This window comes from Clavispora lusitaniae, assembly GCF_014636115.1.
Source record: "Clavispora lusitaniae strain FDAARGOS_655 chromosome Unknown tig00000038_pilon, whole genome shotgun sequence".
In the NCBI taxonomy this organism is placed as follows: Eukaryota; Fungi; Ascomycota; class Pichiomycetes; order Serinales; family Metschnikowiaceae; genus Clavispora; species Clavispora lusitaniae.
In genome coordinates, this window is record NW_027093976.1 from 802361 (window position 1) to 818701 (window position 16341).

A 16341-nucleotide genomic window follows, 5' to 3' on the forward strand; every position below is an offset into this window, starting at 1 on the left:
GAGTAAAGAATCCTCTAAATAAATGAATGCTACGGACTTGAATCACTTCAATTTACATTAATGTAGGCACCTGTACAACAGCCAACTCTTCTCCCATTCGCTCCGCACCTTTTTCCGGAGATAATTTGTTTATTTCCATGCTAAGTTGTTGGCGCACCATCTCAATTGGGCGGCGCACGTGACGGAAAAACGGTTTATTCGGCAAGTTCGCTCCCCAATTAGGAAGCCCGCGCAAATTCCCTCAAAACACTAAAATTTTGTCCGGAGGCATATAATTCTATCGCAGTACCTTTTTCTTTTCTTGTTGGACAAATAATGAAGGTTTCTACGCTTTTGGTCGCTGGCGCCCTTGCCACCGGTATTATTGCTGACGAATCCAGAGAAACTGTCACCGTCACCGTTCACGGCACTACTCAAACCCACAAGTACGGAAAGTTCGACAAGACTAAAAAGTCTCATGCTTCCACTTCTTCTGGTACCCACAAGTACGGCAAGTTCGACAAAACCAAGAAGTCCCATGCTTCCACCTCTTCTGGAACTCACAAGTACGGAAAGTTCGACAAGACCAAGAAGTCTCATGCCTCTACTTCTTCTGGAACCCACAAGTACGGTAAGTTCGACAAGACCAAGAAGTCTCATGCCTCTACCTCTTCTGGAACTCACAAGTACGGAAAGTTTGACAAGACCAAAAAGTCTCACGAGTCCACCTCCTCTGGTACCCACAAGTACGGCAAATTTGACAAGACAAAGAAACCAGTCACCACCACTGTTTACATCACAGACTCCAACAACAAGGCTATAGCCTTTGCTGTTAAGGAAGCCAATGGAACTAATGGCACCAACGGAACCAACGGAACCAATGGCGGTTCTTCTTCTGAAAACGCCGGTGTGCAAATGGGCACTGGTATTTCTCTCGGAGTCGCTGGTGCCCTTGCTGCTGGTCTTCTCTTGCTTTAATCATGCATACCTCATTTCTTCTTGCGCCTTTTTATTCGACTAATATTTAAACTGGTTAACGGCATCTGTAGAGACTGCCGGAGCATGCACTGGCGATACTAGAGCTTGCGAGATGCTCCAATAATGTTTAGACAATAAAGTTTACTCTATGATGCGGCTAATGCCCTTTGTATGTCAGCACCTCGCTGGCCATAAATATTACGCAATACCTTGATGGGAGCTTTGTCTACTTCAATCACTATTCGGCATAGATGACTTCTGCTAAATTCAATTCATGACTCTGCTCAATTCCTAATTACATTGGAATCGGTTTATAGTGAAGCACGTTTCCAGCCGTTCCTTTTTGTTCTTGGCAAATTTCTTTTTAATTTTGTCCTCCATGTAACTTAAAAAGATCGGTGCATGAGGCTAAGGAACATCCATCTCCACAATATTCTGGGGACGGCATTGTGAACTTTAAGTGATCGATTCTTTAGTTTTTGGTCATCGCCGTGTTAGTTTTTTCTAAACTCGTTCTTTCATGATTAAATGCGAAATTCTTCTCTTATGTTGCGCAGTACTTTTTACGTCTATATAATTTCCAACGTACACATGAAGACTCAAAGGAACCTCAGATAGTCTGCTATCTTTTACGATAATGAGAAGTGTCATTAATCATTATTAAAATCTTTTATTTGTGTGCATTTTCTTTGGAGGTATCTCACTATATTATATTGCCTTGACGATCCTCTCACTCAGTAATACCACCCATCCACTTTATTCAGAGGAAAACTCTAAGGGTCCTTTCTTGACCATTGATGTCAACAACTCAAAAGCCACCTGGGCCGCATTTGTTGCAGTTACTTCGGCAGAGTCAAATTGTGGACTCACCTCAACCACATCAGCACCTACCACAGATAAAGCTTCAATTTTGCGCAAGAGATAAATCAATTCCCGCGGAAGCAATCCTCCGGGCTCGATGGTGCCGGTTCCGCTGGCAAAGCCCGGGTCAAGAACATCGATATCCACACTAATGTAGGTTGGACTGTCCTTTGGAATGGTACTCAAGATCTTCTCAGCTACCGATTGCGCACCTTCAAGCCAAATATCGTCGGCGAAAACTCTCACGAAGTTCTGCTCTTCGTCATCTTCCAAATCTTCTGTGCCCGACAAACGAGTACGTACACCAACATGGATGTTATGCAGAGAGGTAAGTCCTTCTTCGTGGGCTTGCCATAACATGGATCCGTGGTTGAGTTCACTTTGAGGCGTGTGCCAGACACTCGGGTACTTGTCGGGCTTCCACGTATCAAGGTGTGCGTCAAAGTGGATGATGTTCAAAGGTCCGTAGATTTTATGGAGTGCCCGGAGATGGGGCAAAAGCACCAGGTGGTCACCCCCGAGAGCAATATAGCGGGGGTATTTGCTCTTGGTGGTTTCCCTGCTGTCTCCGGCAGTTATCTGTACGACGTTTCCCTTGTCATACTTCATCTTTGGCCCAGTTCTCTTTTCCTCTACAGAGCCTTTAGATGCTTCTCTAGGCGCCACCAATTCTTCAAACGCAATATTCATCTGCCGAAACGCCAAAGCGTTATCCATTGGTGTCACTGGGATATCGCCGCAATCAACGATTTTCGCCCACGACTTGTATGGGTTGAACTTGGCCCGGTGGTTATATCCTCGAAGAGACGTTTGGCGCAGCGATGCAGCCCGAATAGCCCGAGGGCCGAAACGGGCTCCACTGCGGTAAGAAGTGGCCGTATCAAATGGAACACCAATTATAGCAATGTCGTATGGAACTTCTGGTGACAAGAGACACTGGTGCGTCTCCAAATGGGCAAAGGTGCTGATTCCTTGGAACGGCCAGGCCTCGCCCCATTTTTCAGCAAGCAGATTGGCTTGTACGAGAGCCCATAGGAAAACAAGAGCAAGCATTGGTTTTTTCTTTCTCCACATTTGCGCTTTTTATGGAACTGTTGGTCTTCTTATCGAACGGAATTTGCCTAATGAAGAAGTGCGCTAGAGCGGAATATGCGATTCATTCCAAATGCATAACCTCAATGAGACATATCCAATAGTAAAAGTCCTTTTATCAGTAGAAGGGATAGTACCTGGGAGACTTTGGAGCTGAATGTCTTGGAAAGGATCAAGCTAAACTTTGGAGAAATAGGAGCAACTAGGTACATGTCATCAATTTGTACTTTTTGTATTCATTTGCCAGTCATCTATGACATACTCTAGACATAGATTATTTCATTGTCCTACCAATAAGTCATTTGATGATAGCGAAGCCGTTGGGACCCTGTGTTTCCTATTTATAGTTCATCGTGCCATTTCGCATCAATTCATCACCAATACTTCAGAATGCTACCAACTGCTTACATTCACTCTTACATTGCTTTACGTAATTCTTGCACTTTTCAATGTATTTATTCGATGGCTCTCGAGGCATTGTAATGTCTACTCATCAAATGTCTCAAATCTAATATATCCTCAACCAGCTCAATTCGCAAAATTGGTTTCTCACAACCCTCAGTTCATTCTCTTGGATTAATTGCACTAATCACACACAGTAGCAGAGAATACTTCCTCTCTTCCCACTCCGTCCTTCCTATGTAAAGAACCTTCCTTATCGACAATTCTTGGCTCGTTTCTATTCGGATGCTTGGAGGCGCAACTTCGCATTTCACCTACCACTTCTTCAATGCCAGTAGAGCTTTTCCAATCGCCCATTGCTATTTCGCCTCCTCCTGGAGCTTTTCCCACGAGACAGCATCCTCAGCCACCCATCAATTCAGATGTGCAAACTCCACTTCAAACGAACAACACGTTCAACAATCTCTTACTAGCTGACCAAACATTCCCCGCATGGCCACTTCCGTATCTGCTTTGGATCACTAAAGACGGAGAATCCGACTGGGGCTTGGCTTTCAACCACACCGAAAAAAGCCAGTTTGTTTTTGGTCCTGATCCATCGCAAAACCCTGTCCAGTTCTACTTCAACCCACCCAAGATCAAGCTGTTCGCTTATTCGGGCAAGGGCTGGCGAAACGTCTCTGTCCGTACAATTGAAAATGGCAAACTTTACCACACGTTACATTTATCCGGCGGTGGGTCTGGCACAATCACAGTTCCAATGTCTTATGGTATGGGCTTTGTCACTGCCATCTACGAAAACGAGATTCCTGTCCTTCATTCGGCCGTGGGCGTTCAAGAGTTTCGGCCAGCAGGCTTAGTCAACAACAATCGCACGGCGAAGTATGTTGCTCGATTATTTGACCAGAGAATATGGTCAATTTACGTCAGCGAAGATCCTGGAAACCAACTTGTATTGGTTGACCCCAATCACATTGAGACATCTAACCCGTCAGCAAAGATGGTGATTCAGATTTGTAAAGGCGAAAGCACCACTTATGACCAGGCCTGTGGTACTTTTCCTACTGAAGCCACACTTGTGGGCAATGTCGACCCTTCCAGCAATGTTGGGAAGTATTCTTTCTCCTACAAGATGAGCGGCGTATCATCTTCCGGGGCTGGAATTGTATGGTGTCTTCCTCATCAACAGGAGACCCTCAGTTCTGAAACAAAGAGAGCAGAGACTGGCTTGCTACTTGACTCTCCCACAAAAGGGGTTATGAAAGCGTATCTTTGTAATACTCTCAGTATGGAAGTTCCGAATTTGCCTACCGATATTGGTTTTCAGCCGTGGACATCTGTCTCGGGGTTTGGGAAGCCTAACTATTCGCAATCAGCACTTGGGTTGATTAGACAGGCAGCCGAAAAAGAAGTGCAGCAAGATGTTCTTGCTTCGTGTGATGTTGATTCCATGTACTTTGGCGGGAAACAACTAGACAAGTATGCATATCTTGCATATGTCACCCACTTTGTCTTACGGGACTCTGGCCTCACACAATCGGTTTTGCCCAAAATTAAACAGGCAATCGAAAAATATGCTAGTAATCATCAGCAGTTTCCTTTGTGCTACGATGCCAGCTGGAAGGGGCTCATTTCCACCGCTAAACCAGATCAAGATTTTGGTAACTCGAATTATAACGATCACCACTTTCACTATGGATATCACGTCCATGCGATTGCTTTAGTTGCAAGCATTGATCCAAACTGGCTACATGAAAATGGCGATCTTGTGTTGAATTATGCACTCACTTTGATTCGAGACTATGCAAACCCTTCAGCAAAAGATCCCTACTTTCCTCAATCGAGGAACTTTGATTGGTTCCATGGTCATTCTTTTGCGCATGGAATCTTCCCAAGCGGAGACGGGAAAAACGAAGAATCCTCGTCGGAAGATTACCATTCTATCTACGGCATCAAGCTTTTTGGAAAAGTGATTGGCGACTCGGCCATGGAACATGGTGCTAATTTGATGTTGGGTATCATGAGGAAGTCATTGAACATGTACATGTTGTATTCCAGTGATAACACCACACAACCGTCCAATTTCGCTGCTAACAAGGTTTCTGGAATTCTTTTCGAAAACAAAATCGATTTCGCCACTTTCTTTGGAAGAGGAACTGTGGGCGACGAATTTATCCACGGTATACATATGATTCCAATAACCCCAATCTCCTCGTACATTCGAGGAGCACGATTCGTGAAAGAAGAATGGGACCAGAAACTCTGCACAATTGTGGACCGTATTCCAGATGGGTGGCGGGGTATATTGATGTTAAATTATGGCTTGTTTGATCCACGGGCAGCGTGGCAGTTTTTCTCTGCTCCCAACTGGGACGATCGTTTCTTGGATGGCGGAATGTCTCGCACATGGTCTTTGGCCTACCTTGCTGGCATTGGAGGCTCTACGTAATCGTAACTTTGAAAACGGTTCTCTATAAATAAAATCTAGTGGTCAAAACGGAAGTCTAACCTCTTGTTTCCCTCGTCTGTAGTAGTCTTCACGTATTCTTCCTGCTGTTCCGGAGTCCATGAGTTCCAAATCTTGTCACGGCTCTTGTTTCTCCATACATAGTATGCTTTAACTAGTAAAAGCAAAGGAACCATGGAGACGGAAATAGCGAAAAGCTGGCTGTTTCCCCGATGATACAATGGTTTGTCATCATTCTTGTAAATGTTATTAGCAGCTATGTTTCCCAACTGCACCATCATATTGTAACAGGCAGAACATATTGATCTGCTTCTAACAGAGTTGGAGTTTCTCGACACCCACGACACACAGATGGCATGGATATAAGGAGCAGCTAAAACCATGGTCACCAAAAACCACGTGGGCCAAGGTTGTACCATAGAGCCTGGCCACCATCTGATCGCAGCCATAAATGGAATTGTGAAAAGTGGAAGAAGAAGACTGGTCAATGCCCTTTCGTTTATACGCTCCGAAAACCAGGTGATGGCTAACAAGAAAATGATGTGGATCACTGCTTGCGGAATATTCAACAAGTTGACATTAAAGGTGGAAAAACCAACGGATTTCATGGTAAGCGTCATGTACGGCTTGATGGTAGACATAGGAATGTAGACAATAAGGCCGACGGCATAAATGGGCCACAAGTCGTAGTCGGACAAGGACTTCCAGATCATCCGAAGAGATAATCCCTGTCTGTTATGCATGTCACCTTTTGATGGGTCATCTCTCAAGACTCTGTTGACGACAATCTTCTCTTCTCTGGGCGTAAACCATCCTTTAGGGTGAAGTTTGTTTCTTGTCTGAAGAGCTGAAGGAACCATGGCGTAGAAAGCGTAAATACCAATGGCCAAGGTGAAAATACCTTCGATGATGAAAAGCCATCTCCATCCTGCCATTCCGTGGACCCCCCGCATACGCAAGATACCAAACGCTAACAAAGACGTGAGAATGTCTGTTGTGGACAAAGCCGTCCAGAAGAACGACAAGCGGATCGACAACTCGTGAGACTTGTAGAAATACGAAAGCCACAAAACCAAGTCAGCAATGAAACCGCCTTCAAGGGCACCGATGAGGGCTCTGGTGATGAAGAAGCCAGCCTTGTTCTTCATGGCACTTTGTGCTATAGCCACAATACTCCATGCCACCATCTGCATTGGAACGAAAATGTCGGGTCCAAGAGCCTTCGAAATCAACTGCGAGGGCAACTCTGCGGCCAAAAAGGAACACAAGAAAATGGTGTTACCTGTGTTGTAGTCGTTGGTATTCAAGTGCAAATCGTCCAAGAGATTGTCGGCCACAGCCTGGGCCAAGTTTCCTCTGTCCACTTGCAAGGCCACAAACATAAGACACGCCGTGAAAGTCACACGCAAGTCCAACTTGCGCACAAGTTTCTTCTCCTCTTCCTCAGACCAGCTAAGGTGGGGATCAAACGCCTCACGACACTCGTATTGGGTTTTCTCATACAAGTCCGAGTAGAATTGGGCCACGGTAGGATCCTTGAACGGATTGTGCTCATCTTCCAACAACTGACTCTCCAGATCGGAACTCGAGTAATTTTTCACATCAATGGTTTCCGCTCCGATTTTCTTGGTCTCATCCTCTTGAGCCTTAGGCTTGGCTTGTGAAACTCCAACCAATCCCATGTCTGATGTCGAGGTCTGAAATTTGCTATTGACGTTTTTCCTAGTCAGTCTTTCTCATTATAAGCTTCGTTGAGACTCGCAATCACATCATTTCAGGCCCGATGAGTATGTCGAGAGACATGGCATAATTGTGGCCACAGTTTCGCAGACTCCACAATTACACACTAATGAGGAAAGATGAGTCTAATGGGAAAAAAGAGAACAAGAAATAGAAAATCCTATAACTTTTAACTCTAATTTAGACCACTGCGTCTGGAGTGGGTATGGTTCTTTTTTAGACGATAGGTTACTCTTTTATTTGTATCTTCTTTGTTCTGGTCAATTAAATCCAGAGTGTGGCATCATCGCGCAATCCGAAAATAGCGTAATCTAGCATAATCAGCGCAAATACAGGACCTTTGACGTTTTGGCGTAAATGGGCCTTTTCAAACGGCTGTCTAGGCGTTTTCATTCATTAGATTGCTTGAAAACGGAAAGCCAAGAATTTTCCCCTTAATTTTATCTTTTGTTGTGGCCATGAATGCTACTAAGTGTAGAATCGTAATTTCTCGGCGATATCTCGACTTTCCACACCTGCGAGATCAGTAAAAAGTAATCAGAATTAACCACGTAATAAAAGAAAAGGAATTAGACACTAATCATTCAATAGAGAATCTTTACGAGCTCAGCCATAGAAGTTTAGCACGATCTCCGTGTTGAAATTATTAGCGATGCTGAAAGACGCTACCGTAGTTCGAAATCCCTAATTAAAGAACAATTTCGCACTATAAAGGAACTTTACTAATGGATTACTTATATGAATGTAGGCTTTAGTCAAAATGGAGAAGGTTTTAAGCGTGTATACTACATTTTCCCTCTATTATCCTCATTTCGTTGCGGAATAATATTTGGGCCTTCGGTTTCGTTGGTCTAAAAACACTCATGATTAACTCTTCTAATGTCCACAGAATCAAAAGAGTTTCGACTTGAAAAGAGCTTTTTTTTCTCAAGCAAAAGGAAATAAGTGTTCTCTTTCCAACAAAGGACTCAAAACTGGACAAAGATGCAAAATCAATGCTATGATGCAGACGATGTTCCATTGCAAGAAATATTGTATCTTTGTGCGGGAAATCACAAGAAGACTATCGTGGGGGAGCCTTCGTGAAAATCTTGTAATCAATGAATATTTAGTGCTCAAGAATTTTGCAGTTTAGGTCTCTGAGTTGAATATGTTGCATTGCATGAGCCTCTCATTAAGCAGAAATGCTAGGTGTATTTCCATCATGAAACAAAACATAGCTGTGAAGTTATTTTCTCTACAAGAACACAGATATCAAAAAAATTCCGAACTCTAGCCATGCGTTTCGGAATCCCAAACCCGCCCGGTATCTGATAGTTAGTGACACTATACTTTTCTGATTGAGATATCTCAGCAAAGCGCCCGATTAGAAATATGCGATAACAATCACCATCAGCAAAGCCTGATTGGCATAAGCTAATCTGATAAGAGCGCACATGGCTCGATTAACGAGATAAGACACGGCACCACATTCCAAAACGGAGCCAGCATTCCGATAGTGCGGAAAAGCGCACCAATAACACCCAATCTCAGTTAGAATTTGTCCCTGTGACCTGGGAAAACGAGCGCTTTTATATACAATCGGAGATTATACGCATGCTTTGTCGCAGTAGTTCTTATCAGTACATGCCCCCGGACGCGCAGGCGGGGAAGATCATTTCCGAGGGCAATCTGTCAGTCGCTTACATGTCGAAATCGGGAAGTCAATTCCTCCATCTTTTCTAGATAAGTGCCCCTCCCCATTCCTACTTTTGTTTGTCTTTTTTCTTCTCATCAACAATGACCGTGACCGCACCGACGTACAAAGAAATCGCGTTAAAAAAGCGCCAGCTCAGAGACTCCAAGTTCTATCCCGAATGGAAAGTTCCAGAGGAAGACTTACCCAGTGCAGAAACAAAAGATGTCTCGAGCTGGATTTCGAGCTCCAACGTTCTTACACCGAAAGAATTGGAGATCACAGGCGCTTCGGCGGAAAAAATCGTTGACCGCATCAGAAACAAGGAATGGTCTGCTGTGCAAGTGTGCAAGGCTTTCTGCCATAGAGCCACTGTTGCCCACCAATTGACAAACTGCTTGAGCGAGGTGTTTTTTGATGATGCGTTGAAGCTGGCTCAAGAATTAGACGAGTACCAGGCTGAACACAATGACGTCAAGGGTCCTCTCCATGGATTGCCCATTGCCATGAAAGACAATTTCAACATCAAGGGTCAGGCTACTACTATTGGTGTGGTGAACTTTTGCTTCAATCCTGAGAAGTTTGACGAGGACGCTGTACTTGTGGCTATGCTCAGAGAATTGGGTGCTGTTTTCTACGTGAAAACAAATGTTCCGGTGGCTATGATGATGCCGGAGACAGACAATCACATCTACGGTAACACCACAAACCCATACAATAGATTGTTGTCTGCCGGAGGAAGCAGTGGAGGCAGCGCTAGTCTTGCTGCATTGAGCAATGTTATTGCCATTTCCACCGACATCGGTGGAAGTATTCGAATCCCAGCCAGTTATCATTGGGTGTACTCCTTGCGGCCTACTTTTGGAAGATTCCCAACGTATGGGGCCAGATCAGGATTACCAGGTTTAGAATCGGTCAATAGCGTCAATGGCCCAATCTGTTCCGACATTCACACCTTGGAATTCTACTGCAAAGCTGTGGTGGACAAAGAACCATGGTTATACGATCCAAAAATCACCGAGATTCCATGGAGACAAGTCAGCCTACCAGATAAATTATGTTTTGCTATTTTGGAAGATGACAAATGGGTTAGACCAACACCTCCAGTTCTCCGCGGTGTTCAAACAGTGAAAGAAAAATTGTTGGAAGCAGGCCATGAAGTCATAGAATGGGATTCCACAGATCACTTGCGCTTGTCCGAAATTACAACCAGTTTCTTCCTCAGTGACGGAGGTGTTCATCTCAAGAAGGAAATTGACGAGACAGGAGAGCCCTTCTTCCCTTACATGGAAATGTATGGAACTACTCCAGAGATGAAGGTATCAGACTTGTGGAAGTTACATGCGGAACGAACTGCTATAGCGAAAAAGTATTTGGACAGATGGAATGCGTCTGCTTCCAAAACTTCTACGGGAAGACCTATTGATGGGATTATCATGCCAGCGACGCCTTTCGCAGGTAATCCTAACGGAAAGTTCCACGATTATGTGGGATACACCTCGCCCTTTAATCTTTTAGACTACTCTGCTGGAACATTTCCAGTGACAAGAGCAGATAAAGATGTCGATTCACGTGAGGATGGCAGACTGGAGTTTTATTCGAGAACAGATGAAGCAGTGTGGAGAGACTATGATCCGGAGGAATCTCATGGAGGAGTGGTGGGATTGCAATTGGTGGGGCGCAAATATCAGGAAGAGAAAGTTGTGTCTATGTTGAAAGTTCTTTCTGAGGTACTTGCCTAACGAGTGATTGAGTTTTTGCTTCTAGATACATAATGTACACTTTGAATACACAAACGAATTAATAAATCAGTAATTGAATTTTGGACTTTCGAAAACGAATATTCTACTTACAAACATGTATTCTGATTCTGAGCTTACTTAGATTAATTTTGGGGCTAGAGTAGTTACGAGCACATTAGATAAATTCAGACCTTTCATGGACCGTTTTGTCATGACTGGAATCTCATTCTTGATTGTCGCCAAACACCAAATACGGACAGAATATCTCACCACATTAGCAATATGGATCAGCCGCATTTGGAAATCTTTGTCTTCATGGGAAGCGGAAATTGGCTTCCGGTTTCATGATAGGGTTCATTTTTTCCGTTTCTTTATCTATAGGTGCCGTACCAGTAAGGCTTATCAATCATGCGCAAAGAACCGAGGGTATTGCCGAGGGCATGAATTTTATGTCATTTCGCGATGCCTTTTCAGGCCTGTGAAGCGGATATAAATACAATAGAGCTGGGCCCGCTTCCAATGGACAAGAAGCTACATTGAAAACTGTGAATATGTTTTTGCTAAGCAAAGTCGCCGGCTATTTCAATGGAGGGACTTCGAGTGTCGAAGAGAGAAAACTTTTGGTGAAGATCGACTGGTTCGTACTTTCCTTCTGCTGCTTGCTTTATTGGGTCAACTATTTGGACAGACTCAACTTGAGCAATGCCTATGTCAGTGGAATGAAAGAGGATTTGAACATGAAGGGTGATGACCTCAACTTGATCAATACATGTTTCAACATTGGCTACATTGTTGCGTTGGTTCCGCACAACCTTATTCTTCTCAAAGTTCGTCCAAGGTACTGGTTACCGTTCTGTTCTTTCAGCTGGGGTCTTCTTACTTTGGGGATGTACAAAGTCACCTCTTACAAGCAATTGTGCGTCATTCGGTTCTTTCAAGCGACGTTCGAAGCTCTGACATTTTCTGGATGTCACTTGATTCTCGCATCTTGGTACACTGAAAGCGAGTTGGCAAAAAGGTCAGCAATTTTCACCTCCAGTGGATTAATTGGAAACATCTTCTCTTCCACCATGCAAGCTTCGATCTACGAAAATATGGACATGAAAAACGGTCTTGCCGGATGGCGATGGTTGTTCATTATTGATTTTATCATCACAGTACCCATCACTATCTATGGTTTAATCTGTTTTCCTGATACGCCTGACACATGCCAGGCTTTTTATTTCAACGACAAGGAAATAGCCTTGGCCAAAAGCAGAATGAAGGTCAGAGAGAAAACAAAAATGGACTGGTCTGTGTTCAAACGTGTTCTTGGCCGCTGGCACTGGTACCTCTTTTCTTTCCTTTGGGTTCTCGGAGGTGAAAATGAATCTTTTGCCACAAACTCCTTGTTTTCGCTTTGGTTGCAGTACTTCAACTACACCGTTCCTCAAAGAAACCATTACCCGATGGGAGTGTATGCCATTGGAGTTTTGGGAAACTTCATATGCTGCTATTATATTGATCTCACCAAGGGAAAGTACCATTGGCGAGCCGGCCTCGGGATAGCTTGCATGATGCTTATATCAACGATTCTTCTCACGTCTAACCCGCTTTCCAAATCTCATGTCTTTGCTGCTCATTATCTTAGTGGGTTTGCATATTCTGGACAGGCGGTTTTCTTTGCGTGGGCCAACGTCGTGTGCTATAATGACTTGGAAGAAAGGGCAATCGTTCTAGCTTCCATGAACATGTTCAGCAATGCTGTGAATGCATGGTGGCTGTTGCTCTTTTATGGGGCATCCACGGCTCCCAAATTCAAGAAAGGTTGCTATGCCATGTTTGCGACAGTGATATCCAGTGCCATAGTCATATGCGCAATGCGGTACTTGCAACTACGGGAGGAGAAACGCCAGCCCGAGGAAGAAATGTCGCCTACAGAAAGCGAGTCTGGTGCATCTTTGACTAAGGGAACCAATAGAATTAAGGTCGATGAAGTGTCCGTGCACTCTTCGGCATGAATACTAATATGATTAATATAAATGTACTAATGCGAAATTAATAGTATTGACCGAACGTCACACTGATATGTTAGTGTACTGCAAGCAAATTCGGAGAGAGAAACAGTTAAATACTACATTGTACTTTATCCGACTTGATCAAATTCACATCCGACTAGATCAAATATAGAGAAACTAACTTTACCAGAACACTTTGTAAAATAGGGGATAATAGTTTTTGCTGAAATTTCAAATGGTGTATGGCGGGTTATGTTCTTGAACCTTGGTGATTATTTTAGATACGTCACCATGTTGATGATGTCAGTGACGTAATCTTGTATGCAAGGCCCGTAAAGAGCAGATGCAACATGAAGTGCATGCCTGACATTTTGCTCTCAAAAATGTAGTCTCCACATTTCAGTGCCAAATTTCCCCTACCAAAGAAAAAGTAAAAAAAAAAAAAGGAAGGCAAATGGGGAAAGCTAATCGTGACCTGCCAAGCGGCTACTTGCGAAGATGGATCTCGCCCCTACTATGCCGTACCGAATAAAGATCTTGCATGTTATTGTTGAGGGAAATAAGAAATACGTAGATTAAAAAACTCAAGAGGGCCAGCCCCGCACTTTATATGAGTTGTGTACGGAATACCGCACATCAAAACGCCACACACAGATGAGCATTATTGACTTCTGTTTTCGAACCGCCTAATGGTTTCCAAGGAGCTTAACGGCAACGCAAGCCCACTCGTAGCTTCTGCTTCAAGCGACCAAACAGACTGTTCGTATAGTGTCAAGGAGTCCAGACTATTGTTATTATCATGAATGTTTTGCGACTTGGGCAGCTCCCCTCCACTCAACTTCCACTTGTAGTTATGATATTCCCGTACAACTTCGTCCAAGTCGACGACAGGGTGCGGTTGTTGGTTATTGGGGTATGGTGGGCAGTCCCGTGGCTGAGCTTCGTATTCGGAAACTTGTATGAGACCCATGCTGGTGAAGTCCAGTGGTGTTGGAGATGGCGTTCTCAGAAACGGCAAACACTCATCTTTTATTGTCCCCAAAATGAATGATTCCTCCAGATAGGGATGCGTGGATGGTGTGCAGGCCCATCCTGCAAGGGTCTTAATTTAGAGAATGCGTAATTAAGGTTATAAGCACAGGGACATTCGTGGTTGTCAAATATTCCCTGAGGCTTTTCCGTACGTGATAAGAAAGTTAGCGAGAAAATAAATGTTACAGACGTCTTTCCAAACTCATCAGCTCTGTGTCTTGTTGATCAAAAACATTTATGGAGGCGTAGCGTGTATTTCATCTGGTGGCTGCAGGACACAGATAAATATGCATGTTATCTTTTGGCTAGAGCACGAACTAAATGCAACGTGAATACGCCCAATCTCATAACCAAAAATACGACATTCCTTCGTAGTAGAGGAGTAAAGCCGTATTGCCCCACGTATTCATGCGCCGAGACTTGAATCGTCAAGAAAAGAAAGAGAAGGAAGAAAAAATGGGGCAATTTTCCCTTCTGTGGAGACATAGACTGTAGTACACAGGATATCCATACGTTGGCCAGGCTGCCGGGCTGACCTTAAGTAGCAAATCTAGATGGGAATACATTAAATCAGGCTAGTGCCAGTCACCAGGACTCGCAGACTAGCAAAAAAAAAAAAAAACCATATCAGACTGAAAACCAACAACACAAAGGTTATTCGAAAGCTTCTCCCGCCCTCTCTATCATAAACGTCCTGGACTTTAAGAACCAAACAGCCCAGTTCGGGGCGTGCCACCCGTAAATTAAACCCTCGCCTCCAGTACGAGAAACAGGAATAAGAATAAGGTTAGTTACAGGACAATACTCTTTGCCCGAAGTGCTTGAGCTTCCCAAAAGATACTTGATAGTGTCTGAGAAAACACCAATCTGTCCTCGTTTGAGATCCACGATTGTTTTAGGAGAGCCTGACACAATATCGCCAAGCGCAACGACGTTTTCAGTTCCTTTTACTACCAAATGTTTGTCTGTCAAAACCCATCCGGCCTCGTCTTTAGCAGATGCTGGCACAAAATCCGAAAAAGGCGTTTCCCTAGTAGCTTCGATCACCACATCAAAAGTTTTCGTTTCTCCATTGTCAAAAACAACCTGTGTTCCCAGCGCAGTGGATTTCGTTTCCACAGATTTCACTCCGTTAATAACTTTCACGCCTAACTTATTTAATTTGTCTGTTGCCCCTCTAGTCAAGCTTGGAAACGTGGGCAAGGGTCCCACTGAGCCAGTATAGAGTGTCACCAGGATACTCTTGTACTTGGACGCAATTTCACCACAAGTTTCGACTCCTGTGGGTCCTCCGCCAATAACTGCCACCAGCTTGGCAATCTGAAGCTGGGAAACAGTCTTTTTAATGGCAGCCTTAGCTTCGTCAGCTGAGCTGTTCACCTTGAAGCCCGCAAAATTGGATCTTGCCCCCGTAGCAATCACCAAAAGGTCGTACTCGATCTTTTCAGCCTCTTGCGGATTGTGGCTAGTTTCCACAGAAACACTGTTGGAAGTGAAATCAGCCTTCGTAACTTTCCCCTGGACAAATCTAGCCTTGCCACCCGAATACTTACGAACAAAATCTTCCACTGAGAAAGTCACTTGGTCGAATTTTTCAGGTTCAGCGAGTAGCCTCGGACTAATGACATTATAGTACGCGTGTTTGGACATGGATACCATAGTGATATCCATCTCCACATCAGCGTGGTTATTGCATATGGAAGAGAAGGCCATGTGGCCCGCATAAGAGCCGCCAACAATGACAATTCGAATGGGTTTGTCCTTCGTCATCGCGGTGGACATTTTTAAAACGTCAAGTAAGGATAACCGAAGTAAGAGGACAAGTCAAGCAAATGTGCGTTGTGCATAATTTGATGCAGGGAAAGGCAAGTGTTCGCAATGTATAGGATGTCAAACTGTGAAGTGGCATGTGCAGTAGAGGCAGCTCTATGTACACTTCCTTGATAAACCAGAGACCAATCCACTGGAGTCTATCAAAGTTAACTCAGACAGAGAAGGGCAAAAGTAATGGTAGATGGGGTGGCCATTTTGGTTTGTGAAGCTTAGACATACCAAAAAAGGGTAAGAGGGAACCATCCTAGAGAAAGTAAGTGAACTTATATAGCCGTATTGTCTACACGAAGTGACCTTTCAAAAGCTTAAAGGGAGTATTAGGTCATTAGATTTTCTCATTATACATCTGTGAAATTAATCTGGAATAATCCTGACGTTCATACTGCGTAAGAGATTTTTAGCACAAACTTCATCTCTAATCTATGGTCCATAGACTGCTTTCGAAAAAAAATGGTTCGCAAACTATTACTTTCCAATGGCATTTTGGAATTCTGGTTCTTGGTTCTGCTTACGTTCCATTCGTAGATCAAGCCCTTTTAAGCC

General features: G+C 43.9%; 8 protein-coding genes across 8 annotated transcripts; 4 read left to right on the forward strand and 4 right to left on the reverse strand. All coding sequences in view use genetic code 12, as the record gives it.

The window, feature by feature from the left end:
• Positions 1-315: 315 nt before the first annotated feature.
• Positions 316-957, forward strand: PGA14 (Pga14p; the record flags this gene model as incomplete). Its single annotated transcript, XM_002618413.1, has 1 exon — positions 316-957. The coding sequence occupies one exon, from the start codon at positions 316-318 to the stop codon at positions 955-957; it is 642 nt and encodes a 213-aa protein (XP_002618459.1).
• A 756-nt stretch (positions 958-1713) lies between these two features.
• Positions 1714-2871, reverse strand: FOB63_001474 (uncharacterized protein; the record flags this gene model as incomplete). Its single annotated transcript, XM_002618412.2, has 1 exon — positions 1714-2871. One exon carries the CDS (start codon positions 2869-2871, stop codon positions 1714-1716), a length of 1158 nt encoding a protein of 385 aa, XP_002618458.2.
• A 769-nt stretch (positions 2872-3640) lies between these two features.
• ACF2 (Acf2p) lies at positions 3641-5761 on the forward strand (the record flags this gene model as incomplete). Its single annotated transcript, XM_002618411.1, has 1 exon — positions 3641-5761. One exon carries the CDS (start codon positions 3641-3643, stop codon positions 5759-5761), a length of 2121 nt encoding a protein of 706 aa, XP_002618457.1.
• Positions 5762-5796: 35 nt separating this feature from the next.
• Positions 5797-7461, reverse strand: FOB63_001476 (Major Facilitator Superfamily protein; the record flags this gene model as incomplete). Its single annotated transcript, XM_002618410.1, has 1 exon — positions 5797-7461. The coding sequence occupies one exon, from the start codon at positions 7459-7461 to the stop codon at positions 5797-5799; it is 1665 nt and encodes a 554-aa protein (XP_002618456.1).
• A 1837-nt stretch (positions 7462-9298) lies between these two features.
• Positions 9299-10936, forward strand: FOB63_001477 (putative amidase; the record flags this gene model as incomplete). Its single annotated transcript, XM_002618409.1, has 1 exon — positions 9299-10936. The coding sequence occupies one exon, from the start codon at positions 9299-9301 to the stop codon at positions 10934-10936; it is 1638 nt and encodes a 545-aa protein (XP_002618455.1).
• Positions 10937-11487: 551 nt separating this feature from the next.
• On the forward strand, positions 11488-12936 carry FEN2 (uncharacterized protein; the record flags this gene model as incomplete). Its single annotated transcript, XM_002618408.2, has 1 exon — positions 11488-12936. The coding sequence occupies one exon, from the start codon at positions 11488-11490 to the stop codon at positions 12934-12936; it is 1449 nt and encodes a 482-aa protein (XP_002618454.1).
• A 658-nt stretch (positions 12937-13594) lies between these two features.
• Positions 13595-13903, reverse strand: FOB63_001479 (uncharacterized protein; the record flags this gene model as incomplete). The annotated part of the gene is made up of 1 exon (XM_066102167.1): positions 13595-13903. The coding sequence occupies one exon, from the start codon at positions 13901-13903 to the stop codon at positions 13595-13597; it is 309 nt and encodes a 102-aa protein (XP_065958465.1).
• Positions 13904-14619: 716 nt separating this feature from the next.
• FOB63_001480 (uncharacterized protein) lies at positions 14620-15747 on the reverse strand (the record flags this gene model as incomplete). The annotated part of the gene is made up of 1 exon (XM_002618407.2): positions 14620-15747. The coding sequence occupies one exon, from the start codon at positions 15745-15747 to the stop codon at positions 14620-14622; it is 1128 nt and encodes a 375-aa protein (XP_002618453.2).
• Between the last annotated feature and the right edge of the window lie 594 nt (positions 15748-16341).